This window comes from Macaca thibetana, chromosome 13 (genome assembly GCF_024542745.1).
Source record: "Macaca thibetana thibetana isolate TM-01 chromosome 13, ASM2454274v1, whole genome shotgun sequence".
Lineage (NCBI taxonomy): Eukaryota > Metazoa > Chordata > Mammalia > Primates > Cercopithecidae > Macaca > Macaca thibetana.
The window spans coordinates 89,747,505-89,764,569 of NC_065590.1; the positions used below are offsets into that span (position 1 = coordinate 89,747,505).

The 17,065-nt window shown below is 34.1% G+C and overlaps 1 protein-coding gene across 1 annotated transcript; it reads left to right on the forward strand.

Annotated features, from left to right (window-relative positions):
• Window positions 1-3,982: 3,982 nt before the first annotated feature.
• Window positions 3,983-11,912, forward strand: RAD51AP2 (RAD51 associated protein 2). The gene is made up of 3 exons (XM_050754264.1): window positions 3,983-7,254; window positions 8,326-8,406; window positions 11,543-11,912. The coding sequence occupies exons 1-3, from the start codon at window positions 4,035-4,037 to the stop codon at window positions 11,692-11,694; spliced, it is 3,453 nt and encodes a 1,150-aa protein (XP_050610221.1). The 5' UTR covers window positions 3,983-4,034; the 3' UTR covers window positions 11,695-11,912.
• Window positions 11,913-17,065: the final 5,153 nt, after the last annotated feature.

Genomic DNA, 17,065 nt, shown 5'->3' on the forward strand with positions numbered 1-17,065 from the left:
AGACCTGCCACTATACTTTAGGCAAACGAAGCAGCATATGACCTAGACTGAAACTGCGAAGGGCTTTATACTTTTAAGGGATGACAAGAAGTTAAGTGCTGCAAGAAAGTAAGTTGTGTTGTGGGAGTGGATGTGGAAGCTGAAAAAAACAGTTTAGAACTGAACTATGAGGAACTTTCTATGTCAAATTAAAGTTTGTATTTTATTCTGTAGGGCATCAAAAGTTAAAAGAAGTTCTTAAGAAAGTAACAAAATGATTTAATATTCTATTAAGAAAAAAACTCTCGTAATGGTGTTGGGCAGAAGTTGAGAAGAGACTAGTAAAATGAAGATTGGTTTATTACAATATTCTCAGAAAAAGATAATGACGGATTGAAATAAAGATGATACATTATGGATAAAAGGGAGATTAATTTCAGGGTCATATTTGATGTAAAATCAACAAGATCTGATGAATGTCTATGTAGGAGATGCATTTTGGGGAAATAGTAAAACAAAAAAATAAAAAGTTTAGGCTAATACTAAGAGTTTTAGTTTAGGAGACTGAATAGATGATGATGTCATTAATGAACATTGAGGACAAAAAGGTGATTTACAGTTTAAAGCATTTGCACATATGTTGTCATATTTAAGATATTTATGTTACAAATTACCATTACTGCTCTAATAAAAACTTAATCTCATATGCAAATAAATGTACACAGTATCTTGATTTTATTTTCCCCTAGTGCTTACCATTGACTTGATGAAAAGTGCTTATTTGTGTTATTTATAACCATATTTATTTTAAATATTTTTAGTAAGTGATGATGTTTTCCTCTCTAACTGCTGTATTTAATTTAAATATTTTTGTTAGTGGTTCTTTTAACTATTTGAAATATATTTTATTATCTTTCAGTTTGAAACAAACTTTTAGATTTAGCATATTTATTCACCTCTTACATGATTTATTAAAAGAAGTAAAAGTAAAAAACTGCCATGTCACATTTCTGGTCCTACCATGAAACTTAAATGATGCTAAAACCAATATTTAAAGTCCATTTTGGACTCCTATGGTGTTATAGCTCAACATAGTTTTCATGTTAAATGTATTTCAACATGATTATAAAAGCAAGTCTCTAACGCATAACATTAAAGCAAAAATAACACAAAACAAGAAACTTAAGGCACTTTCAAGACACCATAAATCCATCTGAATTGGTAAATGAGTATTAACCGTGGAGTCATTTCATTTCTTTTAATTAACTGATGTACTTAGAGGCACTGGGGATACTAAAATTAATAAATCCTTGTGCTGATTAATGGAACCTAGTGGAGGGGACATATAAACAACCCAATACAATAACACATTTTAAGTGTTCTACAGTTAGAAATAAATTGCTATAGGAAACCGATGACGATGCAAGTAATTCTGCTCAGGGATTGGCTTCAGCAGGGAGGAGGAAGAGAAGCTTTCACAGAAAAGGTAACTTTTGAGTAGGGCCCTTTAAGGTTTAATAAGAAGTTGCCAGGAGGAGAAAGTGAAGGGCTTTGAGAACAGACATAAAAAAGCAAGAAAATAAACATTCTGGTGTAGGCAGCATGGGGGCAAATTGTTTCTTGTTTTTTTTTTTTTTTTTAAAAAAAAAAGAAAAAGAAAAAGAAGTTGAAAGAGTTAAGTAAGACCTAGTAGTGAGGATGTGGCATACCATGCTTAAGGACACTCAACTTGATATTTATATTGAGTGAATTTCTGATTTAACTCTAATAGGAGATTGTGTCATATCTTCAGTATGGGGTTTATCTCATGAACTCATTAATCCTTTTATTCATTCAGAGTTGAACTATAAGAAGACACCAAGCTAAAAGAAATCAGATAGATGCGGTCTTTAAAGCTCAGTTTACTGTTATTAAGGAAGGTCAGAACTTCAAAGGAAGGGTTGGGTAAAGCGATATAGAAAAATGTGACATTTGAAATGGGCTTCGAGGCATCGGTAAGATTTGGACAAGTCTCATTTATATTTTGATTATGATGAGTTGACACAATTTTTTGCATTTCTCACTTATAACTGGTTCATTTTCTAGGTGGCATTTAAAAAAATAAAGGAAAAAACCCACATAAACAGTGGTTTTAATAGGTATTGTTTGAAATGGCAAGTGGCCGTTAGTATAATGTTTAAATAAGTAAATGCAAGAAAAGACTCTTTTTTTGGTCGTTATTGCTGTAAGTTTCTTCAGGATAGAGAAAATAACTATACGTTTCTGTGTCTTCGAGTCAAACAATTGTTGAGTTACATGCAATACTTCTGGGTTTTATTTGAATTTTAATCCTTAAACAGTGTAGAGTTGTTAAATAATGATATGATGGAGATACAATTTGCCCTTCGGCAAACTAGCTAGCTGAAGAAATAATGAAACATCAAGTTCCAGATCAATCTAGCCTAGAAATCACAATCAATGGCATTTACTTTAGATTTTAAAAATCTTGATCCTAATATCATACTAGTTCATCAATTATATACACCTTAGCTACATGAGTCACCCCTTATGGGCTTCCCATAGGCATAGAACAGAATGGATTAGAAAAGAATATAGATTTGTGGAAAATCTGAGATAAAAAAGCAATAGAACATTAAAATACACAGAAGTAGAACTTGGAGAATTCACTGATGTGGAATCTGAACCACTGCCACATTCTTATTTATAGTGTTAATGAAGTGCATGTGCTGCAAGGCTTTCTACAAATTTAAGTAAACATTTCTCTAGAGGAATTTACATTGAAATAATCACAGTGTATCTAAGTATTTAAAAGACATGAAACTGGTGAACATCTTATTACCTAAAGTAGAAGGCTACTTATATATTGCCATCTATGCTCCCATGGGTTCTGAAGTTAGGATTCCAGTTGCACATTATTACAAATTTTAACATAAAATGTGATATAAAACATACCAAGCTTGAAACAACCACCAAGGGGACTGAGGTGTTTATTACTGAGCACTAGTTACATGTTTCTTAAGAAACATGTATATAATAATAATAAACATTTTGAAAAATATTTTCTTTATGATTATAGAATTCACAAAAACCAGAATTGACTGGAAATTATAAATGATTCTCAAAGCAGGAAAAAAAAAACCCAAGAAATATCATCTAAAAATTTGTTAGTAGGTATGAGTCAGACTGTATTATTATTATGTTTACACTAAATGGAGTAGTTCAAACATACATTATTTTATCTCTAAATAATTTTATCCACAATATTTGAGAAGAAATCCCCACAGCCCATAGTAAACTATTTTTTTTTAGTCTTAAGTGAAGAATAATAATTATCCGGATAATAATTTCCACACAGTTTTTCCTCAGATAGTCAGACTGTTAAATACTGGTGGCTTTCCCCCACCAAACACACTTTATTAGTGAAGTGGAAATATTAATATAATCTTAAATGCCGCTGGAATGATTAAAAAATTTTTCCATACACAGAGAGATTTGGTCTGGTGCTGACAGAACTACACGATTTTACTGGCGAGTCACTCGAGCGTTGTGGAGATGCCGTTTCTGAGGTAAACAAAATTTTAGAATTTAGAAAATAAAGTTGTTACCATTCACAAATTTTGTTTAAGTGAGAGATTCTAACTTTTCCCCTTCGTTCTACCAGAGAGAAAAAAGCCTTTAGACTCGCTACAGTCGTGGCATCAGAAAAAGGCGCTAAAAAGAAACAATGTAACGGCCCAGGGTGCTCGGAACTTCAGTGGGGAGACAACCGGAGCGCGTGGGTGGGGGAAGGGAGAGGCGGGGCTGAGGATGGCGGGCGGGGCTGAGGGTGGCGGGCGAGGCTGAGGGTGGCGGGCGGGGCTGAGGCTGGGGCTGTGGAGGGGCGGATTCGGGGTGGGGCAAACCCTGAGATCAGGCTGAGACCAGGCTCTGAGGGGCGGGTCGGGGGCGTGACCAGGGTGGCCCGGCCCTCCTTATTTAAAGAGTGGAGCGCCGCCGGAACCTCGGAGAGATTCTTTCTGTTCGCTGTCGCGTCGCTCCCTCAGCCCACGCCTCGGATGGCCGAGCTCAGAAAGCCTACCTCCTCTTTAACGCCTCCTGAGGACTCGGATTCCCAACCACCCAGTAGCAAGCGGCTCTGTCTTGAGGAGCCTGGCGGTGTCTCTAAGGCGGGCTGGCGACTGCCTCTGGTGCCTCGCTTGTCTGAGGTGGAAAAAATCTGGGAGTTGTCGCCTAGACCCTTCAAGGGACTCTTTGTTTCAACGAATGCGATTTTTGATAACTCCACAGACTCGTGTGTGGAGAAATCAGTCAGTGGGAAGCAGATATGTAACCTGGGATGCCCAAATCTCAAATTCCAGTTGAGTAGCTGTTTGCAGTCTCCCCCCTCACAAAGTCCTGATTCTGATTTGAGGGCTTCAGGAAGGTCTGAGGCAGGACTGCGTGACACAGAGGCTTTCAGTGTGCACCACAGTGATAGCTCCAAAGCAGGGTTTAGTCAACTTCTGCCCAGCACCTCTATACACGATATACATGGAATTAGAAATGAGAATCGAAAACAACAGTTTGTCCAAGGAAGAGACAAGGTTCACAAAGAAAATCCATTTTTAGATGTTAACTTTTACAAGGAAACTAAATCACCATTTCATGAAATTAAGAACAGATGTAAAGCTGACAGTGTTATGCCATCAAATAAAAGAGAAAATAACATTTCATCATCGGTACTAAAAATATCAAAATCTCAAAACCAGCCCAGCTTGGAAATTGCCAAACCTAGCTATTTTAGAGATAGCAGCACAATAAGTGTCCCTCAGTTTCCAACGGACTTAAATAGCAAAATGTCCTCTGTCTATTTAAAGGAAATAGCGAAGAAAAAGAATGACAAAAAAGAGGCATATGTTAGGGATTTCACAAACATTTACTGGTCCCAAAATAGACCTGATGTTAAGAAGCAAAAGTTACAGAATGATAAAAAAGTTGTAGAAGCGGAAAATATTTTTTCCGAATGTTATGAAAATGACTACGCATCACTCAGCAGCCAAAATACTTGTAAGAGAAAAGACTTGATCAGTTCAAACTACTGTAACTACAGTAGTATCAAATGTGATGTAAGAGACTCTAGAAAGAATTTCGCTATACTAGAAAATGCAAATTGGGAAGAAGCAGAATGTCTGGACAGTTACATACCTACCAGGTTGGAAAAATCTCAAAACTGGGACTGTAACGTTAGACATATTTTGAGAAGAAATAGAGGAAATTGTTGGATTATAAATAATTACAAGACTAAATGTGAAAATATGAAAAAAAGTGAAGAAAAATGGAATTGGCTATTATTATCAGAAATAGACCTTTTAAGCAAGGAAGATTACCGCTGTACAAAAGTCATGAATGTACATGAAGAACAATCAAAGCTTCTCATAAGAGAAATATTAGGTAGTCAAATAGCTTTAATAATGACTGTTTGGCTAAATGGTAAAGGAGAAAATGATAATACTGTACAGTTGAGATACAATGCTACACAAAAAGTCTTTCACGTGAACAACCCTTTTGAAAGTTTCATTGTAGAAATTTTTTATTTCCATAAAAGTATTTCAGGAAATCAAAAAGATAATAGTATTTTAACCTGCTATAACATTTTGAAGTGTAAAAAGGAAATTGGTAAAATTGGTATTCAAAATCTAATAACCAGAAACATGAATACAAATATAAAGAATGGACTTTTAAGCATATATTTACAAGACAGTGTTTCAGAACCTTTAGATATTATATTGAAAACTAACATAGCTTTTTTGCTTAATAACTTTGACTCTTTAACAAGAATTGAAAATGATTTTGAATTAGAAGAGGAATGCATTTTCAAGTGGATGCTTTATTTGAAGTATCCAAAAAATATTATAATGGAAAATTATACTGCATATCTAGCAAGGATTTTAACTTCTTCAAGACTATTAGAAGATAATATGAAACCTATGTTAAAGAAAAGGAAGTTATTTAGAATTGAACACGTTTTTGAAAAGTCTAAGAAAAAATCCATTAATTCCGTCAGTACGACAACTCAAAATACAGGTTTGTCAATTTTTGAATCATATGAAAAAATTCCCCTTTTAATGGACTTTGATGACATGGAAGAAATTTCTTTAATAAGAGAAATTACTTGTCGGAATATGAGTTGTCCTCAACAACTCATGAATGTGGAAAATTGGGCTCACTATTGTTCTAGTACTATTAAAACATCTGTTAAGTCTTGTCCTCAATTTATACAGAACAACCATGGATATATTAATGAAAATTTTTATGAAGTAAATATGCATGGACAAGATTTAAATATGGAAAGCAAACAGGGACATAATATCAGTAGCTTTAATTGTGAGCACATATTTGAAGGTTTCTGCAATGTTAGGCAGCAGGCCATACCAAGAAGCCACAACACAATCCATAATGAAGAGACTCGTACCATTTCTATAACTCAAGTACTAAATTTTTGTAACTTGTTAAGTGAAATAGAAGAAAAAAAATATGACTTAATTTTGAAAGAGGAAGTAAAAGTCACAGCTGAAAGTTTAACCAATAGTTTCCAAATTCACAAAAATACTAAGATAGAAAAGGAAGAGAGAGATAGTTTTTTTCCAATGGATGATATGTTTTCTGTACAGTCACTCTCATTAATAAGTAGGGAAGTAAATGTGGAAGAAAATAAATACCTTAATCAAAATTATGTAACAGATAGAAATGAATATGAGAGTATTTTGCCAGAAAGGGAGATAGCTAATTCAAAGGATTTTCGTAGAAAGAATGACTCTGTATTATATGTTAAACATCAGTTTGAAACTGGTCTGAGTGAAGGGAATGATGAATGTTTTCAGGACTTAGCTGCTAAATATTTATCAACAGAAGCTCTGACAATAGTAAAAGATTTTGAGATGAAGAGAAAATTTGATTTAGTACTTGAAGAACTTCGTATGTTTCATGAAATTAGTAAGGAAAATGAAATTCTAAGCACTGTGGAAACAAACAATGGGCAAGAAAATTACTTTGGAGAAAATGATGCTGAGGAGGTAAAAATGGAGACAGAAAAAGATTTGAAAATGGTTGTAGTCAACAAAATAAATGCATCTTCCTCGTTCTGTGATACTACAGCAGGTCCTAATACGTGTAAACGTCACCAAAGTTTATTTAAATGGAAAACTGTACCCAATAATGGAGAACAGGAAGTTCCTAATGAGAGTTGTTATCCAAGTACCTCAGAGGAAGAATTACTTTATTCTACTTCTGAGGAAGGTATGAAATTCATTTTAAAACATTCTTTCTCATGCTAGAAAAATTACTGCTTTTTTCTATGTAGGCCAAATGTATAATTCTGACAAAAAAGAAGGAAGGTAGAGATAAAATGCAAGACAATGTTTATTGATGCACACTATTTTCTTTTTTCTTTCTTCCCCCCACCCCCTCCCCCAGGAAGAAGCCACAGCTTTTATTTATGATAGAAACAATACAAATTTCAAAGCAAGCTGCAGTTACTCCTTGGAAACACCAAAAAAAAAAAAAAAAGTTGTTTTCACATGGTTACATTGTTAATTCCACAATAGCATTTACCATATCATTACTTGTACTTCAGGGTCAGGACTCGAACTGCCTTTGGTCTCAACACATTTGCTTCTGACATGACCAATTGTATGTCCTTAACTTCTTTTTTTTTGAGACAGAGTCGAGCTCTGTGGCCCAGGCTGGAGTGCAGTAGCACCATCTTGGCTCACTGCAACCTCTGCCTCCTGGGTTCAAGTGATTCTCCTGCCTTAGCCTCCCGAGTAGCTGGGATTACAGGCGCCTGCCACCACACCCAGCTAATTTTTGTATTTTTAGTAGGGATTGGGGCTTCACCGTGTTGGCCTGGCTGGTCTCCAGCTCCTGGCCTCGTGATCCACCCATCTTGGGCTCCCAAAGCGCGGGGATTTTAAGTGTGAGCCACTGCGCCGGCCTTATGTCCTTAACTTCCACACCTGTTTCATCAACCTCTTCCTCTTCACTCTCCTCTTGTACAGTTGGAGTCTGTGTGTTTTCTTGAATGTTTGAGACAGCTTCGCCTTGAACTTTGACACAGCTTCACCTTGAACTTTGAATTTCTCAGCAGCTGCTAGCTGGGTGCACAGTATTTTCTCATAAAGATGTATTCAAATGTTCAAAAATATACTGAAGTTGAAGGAAACAAGTTAATTTTAAAAAGGAGCTTTGAAGAGTCCTACTTCATTTTTCTAAATATTAGGAGCCAACTGAAGGAAATATTTTGTTTATACTGTTGTTATTTTATATAAAAGTTATTTTTTGCTGTAACATACCATTCTTTATTTTCAGATTGTGAAACACCTTTACCTAAAAGACCTGCTTTTCTCCCTGATGAATGTAAAGAAGAATTTAAATATTTATTGAGAGGAGGTAACATTGTGGTTACTTTTTAGGATACCTTCTAAGATGATTATTGCATTGTGGTATTTTTAGTATGAGGAAAGTATAGATATTCATGTTGTTCAAAATAAATACAAAGTTTTAGCACTTTTTAAAAGCATTAATATTATACTAATAAATTCTAATAATTAAAAATTGGGTAACAGTTAAAATGCTATTTAGAATATTATTGGGAAATGCATTCTGCAAAACTACGTTCAGATATTTGTATTGATGTTTTAAAATGACTATATGTTAAGTGTTGTATATGCCTAGTTTACACATCTAATATATGCAATATTTACAAAACCAAAAAAGATATTTAGATAAGTTGGGTTTCCATTGATGAGATGTTACTCCCAATTTATCTATCTATCTATCTATCTATCTATCTATCTATCTATCTATCTATCTAAATATATATAGAGAACATTGAGCATAGAGAACATGCTGTATGCTTTTCATTGTTATGAAGATTTTATATGGACATTTTATTATGCAAGTAAAAAATATTTGCCATTTAGTCATGTTAACATGATTTTTGACTGATGTTTATACTTTTGGTTACATTAAAAATACAACTAGGCCGGACATGATGACTCACACATGTAATCCCAGCACTTTGGGAGGCTGAGGTGGGCGGATCACGAGGTCAGGAGATCCAGACCATCCTGCCTAACACGGTGAAACCCCATCTCTACTAAAAATACAAAACATTAGCCAGGCATGATAGTGGGCACCTGTAGTCCCAGCTACTTGGGAGGCTGAGGCAGGAGAATGGTGTGAACCTGGGAGGCGGAGCTTGCAGTGAGCCTAGATTGAGCCGCTGCACTCCAGCCTGGGCGACAGAGTGACATTCTGTCTCAAAGAAACCAAAAACCAAAAAACCAAAAAACACTAAAGAAAAATTAAACAATGAACTTTATCTTTTGCCCAGTAGATCTACAATATCAGAATAAAACACAGTATGTCTAACATTCATTTCACCTTGTGGTACCAAGAGTGTAGGGTAGTGGTAGGATTGAAATTATGGAACTAGGTAAAGTTATAATCCCATCAGAAATTTCTGGTATTATACAACATGGTTAGATCTAAAAAGAGTAACATTGTAGGTTAAATATAGTTACTAAGACATCTTAAGTCATGCATCATGTCTCAAAACATTTTTTCTGAGTTCTCATAGTCAGCAGAATGTTACCTCTGATACTTTTATTGTCACCTCAGAATTGTATCTTTTCCTCTTTTCTTAGCTTACAATGTAATAGTTTTAAAGATTAATCAAAACACTGGAAGATCAAAAGCCCACAGGTAGTCTCTTCTCCCCGGAATGAAGGAAATAACTGATGGAACAATACTCCTTGAGTCAAAAAATAGGATGGCAAGACCTAGCCTGGAAAGGATAGGGTTTGCTTCTTCTAGGGCAGAAAGAAAGGAAGAAATTGGCTTAGCAATATATTTTGATATAGAATAAAGGAAGCTTGGGAGTATATATTCATGATTATAATTGTGATAATAAAATAGATGTAGGAGGAGGATAAAGAATGTGTACACATTGGAAAAGCAATCATTACATTTGTTTGAAATATCTAAACCCATATAGCAATGTGATTCTGCCTTCACAAGTTAAAGTGACTTGTTGTGAAATGTGAAAAATATTGTATGAATTCAGCCAGAATTATTTAATACTATGTTAGGATGGCAGTCTTGGATTCACTTTCAAAGGGCACAAAAGTTGAGTGATCTTCCTGAGGCTTGTTAAAATCCACAGTAAGAGAAAAGTTGGAAGATCCTGGGGAATGGAGTTAATATGAATGGATTTTAATGATCTGCCTGGTTAGAGTGGGAGCCTGCTTATACACAGTCATTTTAAAGGCATCAGAAAGATCCCAGTTATCTTGAAAAGTTTTGATACCCACCCACCTGCCATCATGATGCCTCTTCTCTTAACGTTTCCATTGACTACTAAATGTCTTCAATGGATCCCTTCTCTCTTTCCATCTCTCTCTTCTCTCTGTGGTGTGAAGGCAAGTACGGTACTGAAATTATTTTGAGCACGTGTTATATGCCAACCAGTCAGTTCACCCGTGCTTTATATATCATTTAGACCAATGGGGGATCTTGTGATCCAACAGTGTTGTCTTATTTAAATGATCCTTTTGTGTTCAAAGATCTAGCAATAATGTATTTTTCTTTAACCTTTTATAATTAATTTTCTAACTTTAATATTGAATCAAGTATAATAAACTGATTTATATCTATTTTGTGTTGTTTTTCTCCCTATTTATTATACATGTAGTTTAATTTCGTATTCTACTTCATTAAGGTTTACATAGATACACACAGATTCTTTTTGGTTCAGGTTAGTAAAAATCACGCTACTAACCTTTTGTGAGATTTAACATTTGATTACACTGTTTTTGGTATAACAGGCTATTATATTGAGGTCATAAAGATTCACTAAAATTTGATTTACATGTTTGGTTTTACATATGTACCTCACAGTTTATTTAAAAACCCCTGAAAGTTAGAGATATTGTATTTTATTATAAGAGGTAGTTGACTTTACATAACTGATTTAGTAACAGATGTGTGTATCTCCATGAACTGTTTTGGACATCTTCGAAAATGGTATAGTATGATGTTAAAGAACAATTTCTAACTCAAAGCCCTCTATTGATGCATAATAGATGGAGTACATTTGTGTTCTATTACTGACAATGACCTCCATTAGAAACCAAACATAACCATTAACAATACAGCATAGTTGTTTAGCTACCAATAGGAAAAATGACCGGTGTTTAAAGCTACAACATCAAGTTGGTTTTAAAACCTATACGGTGTTGTTGTGATTGTTGTTAAGGTAGACTGCCTGATTGGAATGTTGAATTTATTTAGTTGCTGTGTTTTATGGGGCAAGTTACTTAACTTTTTGTGCTTATGTTTTTCATATTTTAAAACTGGAGCTAGAATTAAATAAAATAATGCATTTAAAGTATAGTGCCTGGCACATAAATAATAAGTGCTCAGTAAATATTCAGTAAATGTTGCTAATATGATGATTAGAAGTAAAGATTTTTAGGCATAGAAACTTGATAATTTTTACTCTTTTATTGTCTTATATTTTTAGGTAGTCACTTCCCACATGGCATTTCAAGAGTACGACCTCTTAAGACATGCAGTAGGCCAATCAGGATTGGTTTGTCAAGAAAAGCAAGGATTAAACAACTTCATCCTTATCTGAAACAAATGTGTTATGGAAACTTAAAAGAAAAGTTTTGACTTTCATATTTCAAAATATTTTACAACATCTAGAAATGTTTTGTCTTCTTTGGATAAATGTTCTTCCAGCTTGGGGGCTTGGGGCTTGCTTTATTATAAAGTGGAGAATATTTTTTTTGAGTGTATAAATTATTGTATTACCTTTAAAAGTTATAAAATATTTTATGGATTTTCATGTCATTGAAAAATGTACACATTAAAGCCATTTCATGATTGGATAAAACATGTTGACTTATTAGTTTTCATGATATATGCATGTAATCCTTTTGTGGAGAAAATTGATAGCCTTTATTTTCTAAAAAGGATCTGTGGCTCATCATGAACTACTGTTCTAATCCACTTCCCCCATTTTTCAGGTGAAAAAATAGAGGTACAGAGGGGATGAATAAGCTTTTCATGTCACAGCATTTGTATTAAGATTGGAATAAAGACTCTCTCCTCTGTAACATTCTTTCTCACTTTTTTCTGCGTTCACTTTCCAATCTTTATCTTTTCTTCCAGAGTCTATCTTTGACCCCAGAGCAGAGTTATGATTATGTAGTTAATACTTAATATTAATTTGTTTATTCATGGAACAAATATACTGTAATACTCCTACTATTGTCTTTGGCTCAGTAATAGAATAAAGAAGACATGTGTAAGACCTCGCCTTATGGAGCTTACTTTCTATGCTTGACATTGGTAGAAAAATGTAGGATATACATAATTTAAATATCAGTAGAATAAAATATACTTTAGACAGAGAAATAACAAAAAATGGGCTAGTTAGCAAAATGTAAGGAAAGAAAGGAGCATCAAGAAAGCATAAAAAACAAAGCATCTGATAGCAGAAGGAGGACTAAATGTATTAATTCACAAAATAGATTTGACTGGATAAAATTATCTTACTACAAGCAAACATTCTCAGACGTACTGAAAACCACCTCAAATTTGGCTCTCTTCATTAATTTCCATCCCCCACCATATACTTTCCAATTTCAATATCTTAGTCTAATTTTTCTTCTGCCCTCATAGAACTCATTACCTTCTTAAACTGTAATTTATACCTTGCTAGAATATAAGCTCCTTGAAGGCAGAATTCTTTTCTTTTCCCCACTGATATATCCCAAGTGTCTAGAATAGTATGCCCCCCGTCAATACTCCTATTATTTGCCTGCCTAAAGAAACAAATTTCTACTCCAGTCTCATACTAGCTATGTTTTTTTTTTAATTCTTAATAGCTTTATGCCCCTGGGCAAGCTCCTCATTTCTAAAAAGGGGATAATGTTATCTCCTGGGATTATTGTGAGGATTAAATAAACTAATACATACCACGTATTGTAACAGCTCTGATACACAGTAACTACTCAATAAGGAGTACTTACTGATACATAGCAACTACTCAGTAGTTAATAACTATTTAGAATGTTTGTTTTCTTGAAATTTTGTTCTGGATTTTGCATTAGATTATTTTCAGAAGTATGCTATTCTTATGAGTTTTATAAAAATGTTTCTTTTTTTCCCTAAAAGGTCCTGCCTTCCCTCTTCCTTCTTTTTATTGTTATTAGCCCCATGTTGGATTTTTCTGTAGTCATACAAGGTAAATCTCATCACAATCAAGATCTGTCTTCACAACCTTAGTCCTTTGTCCTGTTCTCTGTCACTCTGTGTGAATATTTAATTTTGTTCTCAGGTCTGTATCTCTAGGACAGGATTATATGCTTCTAGTCTTATTCCTAGTACCACAAAGGCTTTTATGGATACTTTTATCCTTTCTCTAATAAAGAGCATATTCACTTACAACCACTCAATGCTGGTTCTTTCATATTCTGAACTGATTGAACATGTGGCAAGTTTAAACTCCTAACACACACTGTGCTGCTTACAATGGTTTTCCATGCCACTGCCCTATTACTAGCTTTGATCTCTAGAGCTTTTCTTCTAGGGATGACACCTCCCCAGATGCAAAACTTACTCCTGCTAGTGTAATTCCTCAAGCACTTCTTCCTCAACTACCTCCAACCAAATACACAACATAAGCACACAGGATCTTCCCCCTCCTGCCCAGTTCTGTGAGTTATTTTCTCCAGAAACAGAAAGTTGGAGGATAGGAGGAAGGCAACATTTTAGCTCTTGTGTTTTTGCATCTTCTTCATAGCCAGGTTTGGAAAGGCTGCATGGGATCTGTGATAGAAGACATTTTAAACTGATATCCATCCTCTCTCCACCTTTTTCTTTTTTATCTTTGCTCTTAAAATGTAAAAGTTGAGTGCTTTCATATCAGAGGAAATATTTAAATGATGAAAAGCCACTTTAAAAACTACTTGCTTTTATTCAACCTTAGACTAAATCTCTGTGTTACTTCAGTTTAAAGTTACAAGCTTCTGGATCCATAACTGTGAGCATGAGAAGAGAAGCAGAGCCTTATATTAAATCAGCTTGAAAAAGTGCTGTGGATAGTCTGTACCTTAAGTATGCAAATCTCTGAGTTAATATTACCTGTTTAACCTTATTTAGTTAAGTAAAATGGAAAACAAAATATGCAATAAAGTTGATCTTCAGTTCCATCTAAATTGCCACATAAAAGAATGTTTATAGAGTCAGTCACCATTTTGGGAAATCTTTTTAATAACACAAGGCATTACACATTTACATTGACACATAATTGTGGCAGAGTTTATCCTGCTAAAAAGAATCTTTTGGATTAAACGGAATAGGATATCAGGATCTGAAATTATATTTTTCCCATTTTGTTGTAATACATATCATTATTTGAAACTATCTTTGCTAGATAAGCCTATTTAACATATTATTTTAAAAGCACAGCATATTCAGAAAGGAACAGTCAGTAAACCATACCTCCTATCCAGGCAATGGGCAAAAAATAAACTCAAGATCTAAAGGTCTCTGTAATTTCTTCTGTAATTTTATAATTTGGAGACACTTGTAATAAAAAAAAAAAAGGAAGTCTGTGGATCTCTTCCTTGAATTCAAGACTCATAACTTTTACTCAACCTCTCCACTGTGGTGACTAATAGGCATTACAAAGCTACTATGGCTGGCCCAAACTGAGCTTCTGATATTTGTTCCCAAACTCTTCCTTCCACAGTGTTTCTTATTTCAGTGAATGGCAATTCTATTCTTTTAGAGAAGAAATGCTGGAGTCATCCTTGACACTTATTTTTTTCTCATAACACATGGCTGGCCCATCAACCAATCCTATTGCCTTTAGCTTCTCTTGTCTGGATTATTGCAACTGAGTCCTAACTGATCTCCCTGCTTCAGTTCTTGCTCCCCTTCAGTTTATTCTGGACACAGTAGTCAGAATGATTCTTTAAAACATAAGTTGTAGCATATCACAGTTTAGCTCAAAACCTTCCAAAGCCTTTCCATCTCACTCAGAATAAAAGCCAAAATTCTTACTTTCATGTATGAGGGCTACAATGATCTGACCTTCTCTTGCCTCCTTAAACTCTTCCCTGTATTTTCCCCTTGTTTATTCCTCTGAAACCACAATAGTCTTCCTGTTTCTTAGACACATTAGGCGTGCCCCTGACTCATGGCTTTTGCACTTACTTTCTTTTCCTGGAATGCTTATTCCTAGGATATCTGGATTGCTTGCCTTGTACCACCTTCCTAATAGCTTTATTCAAATGTCGTCCTCTAAGTGTGGCCTTTCCTTCCTGCTAACATTCATCTTCCCTTTCCCTGCTTTCAGTTTTTCCTCCTTAATAATTTACTATGGACATACTACATATTTTACTTTCTATTTTGTTTATTGCCTGTCTTCCCCACTAGGTTTTAAACTCTGTGAGGGCAAAAGTCTTTTGTATTATGTTTATTGCTCTATCCCCAGTGCCTACGACAGTGCTTGACGTAAGTATTCAATAAATGTTATTGAAAAAAAATTGAATAATGAGACCAATAGCAAGTATGTCTTAAACATGTCATGCTGAATAAACTTCTTCTTGAGTCATATAGCTTTATGCCCTCCTGGAATTTAAAGGTCTCTTCCTTCTTCTTTGCTATTCTGTTTTGTATTTTCTCCTTGAACCAGAGAAGTGAAAACAAACTTGGATCTAGATCATTTACTGTGTGTTCTTCAGGCATTTAGCTGCCTAACTTGTCTGAATTTAAAATTAGTCTTTTTTAATCAAGAAAAAAATAAGGCAAACCATAGTAAAATGTAGTATGTATTTAAAATTCCATGTCCTATCTCTTATGCCACTTAAAATCTTTGTAAATCACATCAGTATTTAAATTTTCTAATGGCCTTTTCCTTTTGTGTTAGTAAAAAACATCTATTAGAGTTTTCCAAATTTTTATTTTTGCCTTTTTACTTTTATAACTCCCCTTTAAACAGTCTTTTAAACTTTATTTACTGATTCATTTTTGAAAAGTTAATACCTAGACATGGTACAAAATACAAAGGATAAAGAACAAAAAAAGTAACAGTGAATATAAGTCCTTTGCTCTTTTTCCACACTCAACTTTTCAATTTCTGTTGATGGAGGAAACAATGGTCAACAGCTACTTGCTCCTATGAAAAAATAATATTTTATTATTAAAAAGCATAGAGGGTATTTTTAGTTATTATCTGTTTTATACCTATACTTTAAAATATGCATAATTGTCTTTGTATCTTACTTTTTCCTTAAATATATGTTTCTATAAATAAATTTGGTTATTTTGGTATACTTAACAAATTTATTAATTTATGCATTTTAGCATGTTACAATTTTAAGGTTATAAAACTTTTTTTCAATGTTAAGAAACAGAAACTTGAAAAGTAAACTGGGCTTAGTGAATCTGATATTTCCATTAAAATTACCTTAATTTCTATAGCAATTTTAGAAATTCTGATTTTTAACTATATCAAATATCTTTAACACTATCTTAACAAAGTATTTATATTCCAACAAATTCAATTTTATCTGTATGTTTAATTACATAGTCCATGTCTTCATTTTTTAAAAAAAAACCTTTGTAATTGATTTTGCTGCCTGTGTAATTACCATTGCAATTTCTCTCCTCTATTTCACTACTATACATCCACTAGCTCAAATTCTTACTCAATTCTTTGTTAAGCTTTCATCTGTATGTACACACATTCTTTCTCCTCTCTGCTCAGAGTTTTTATCTCTTTGCCTGCCCTGCCTCCTCTCATCAGAAAGAATACTCTTAAAATGCAGAGGACTTTGGCCGTTTTTCAGTTTGCATTTTCTTTTATTTCTTTGTGTTGTTAGCTGTTCTATTCTTTCAAGTTCTATTCTTGAAACTTTCACTTTATGATGATACACTACCTTTTATTTTCCTAACAATTGTATCTCTTTTGCTTTCTAATCCTCAGATATAAAGAAACTTCAAAGTTTAGTCCATGTACTTTTGCTCT

Bases quoted from the DNA above. Each gene is read 5' to 3' on its own strand.
- RAD51AP2 (XM_050754264.1), top strand. From the start codon at position 4,035: ATGGCCGAGCTCAGAAAGCCTACCTCCTCTTTAACGCCTCCTGAGGAC. The intron at 7,255-8,325 runs GTATGAAATTCA...CTTTATTTTCAG, and splicing joins TTATTCTACTTCTGAGGAAG to ATTGTGAAACACCTTTACCT. The intron at 8,407-11,542 runs GTAACATTGTGG...TTATATTTTTAG, and splicing joins TAAATATTTATTGAGAGGAG to GTAGTCACTTCCCACATGGC.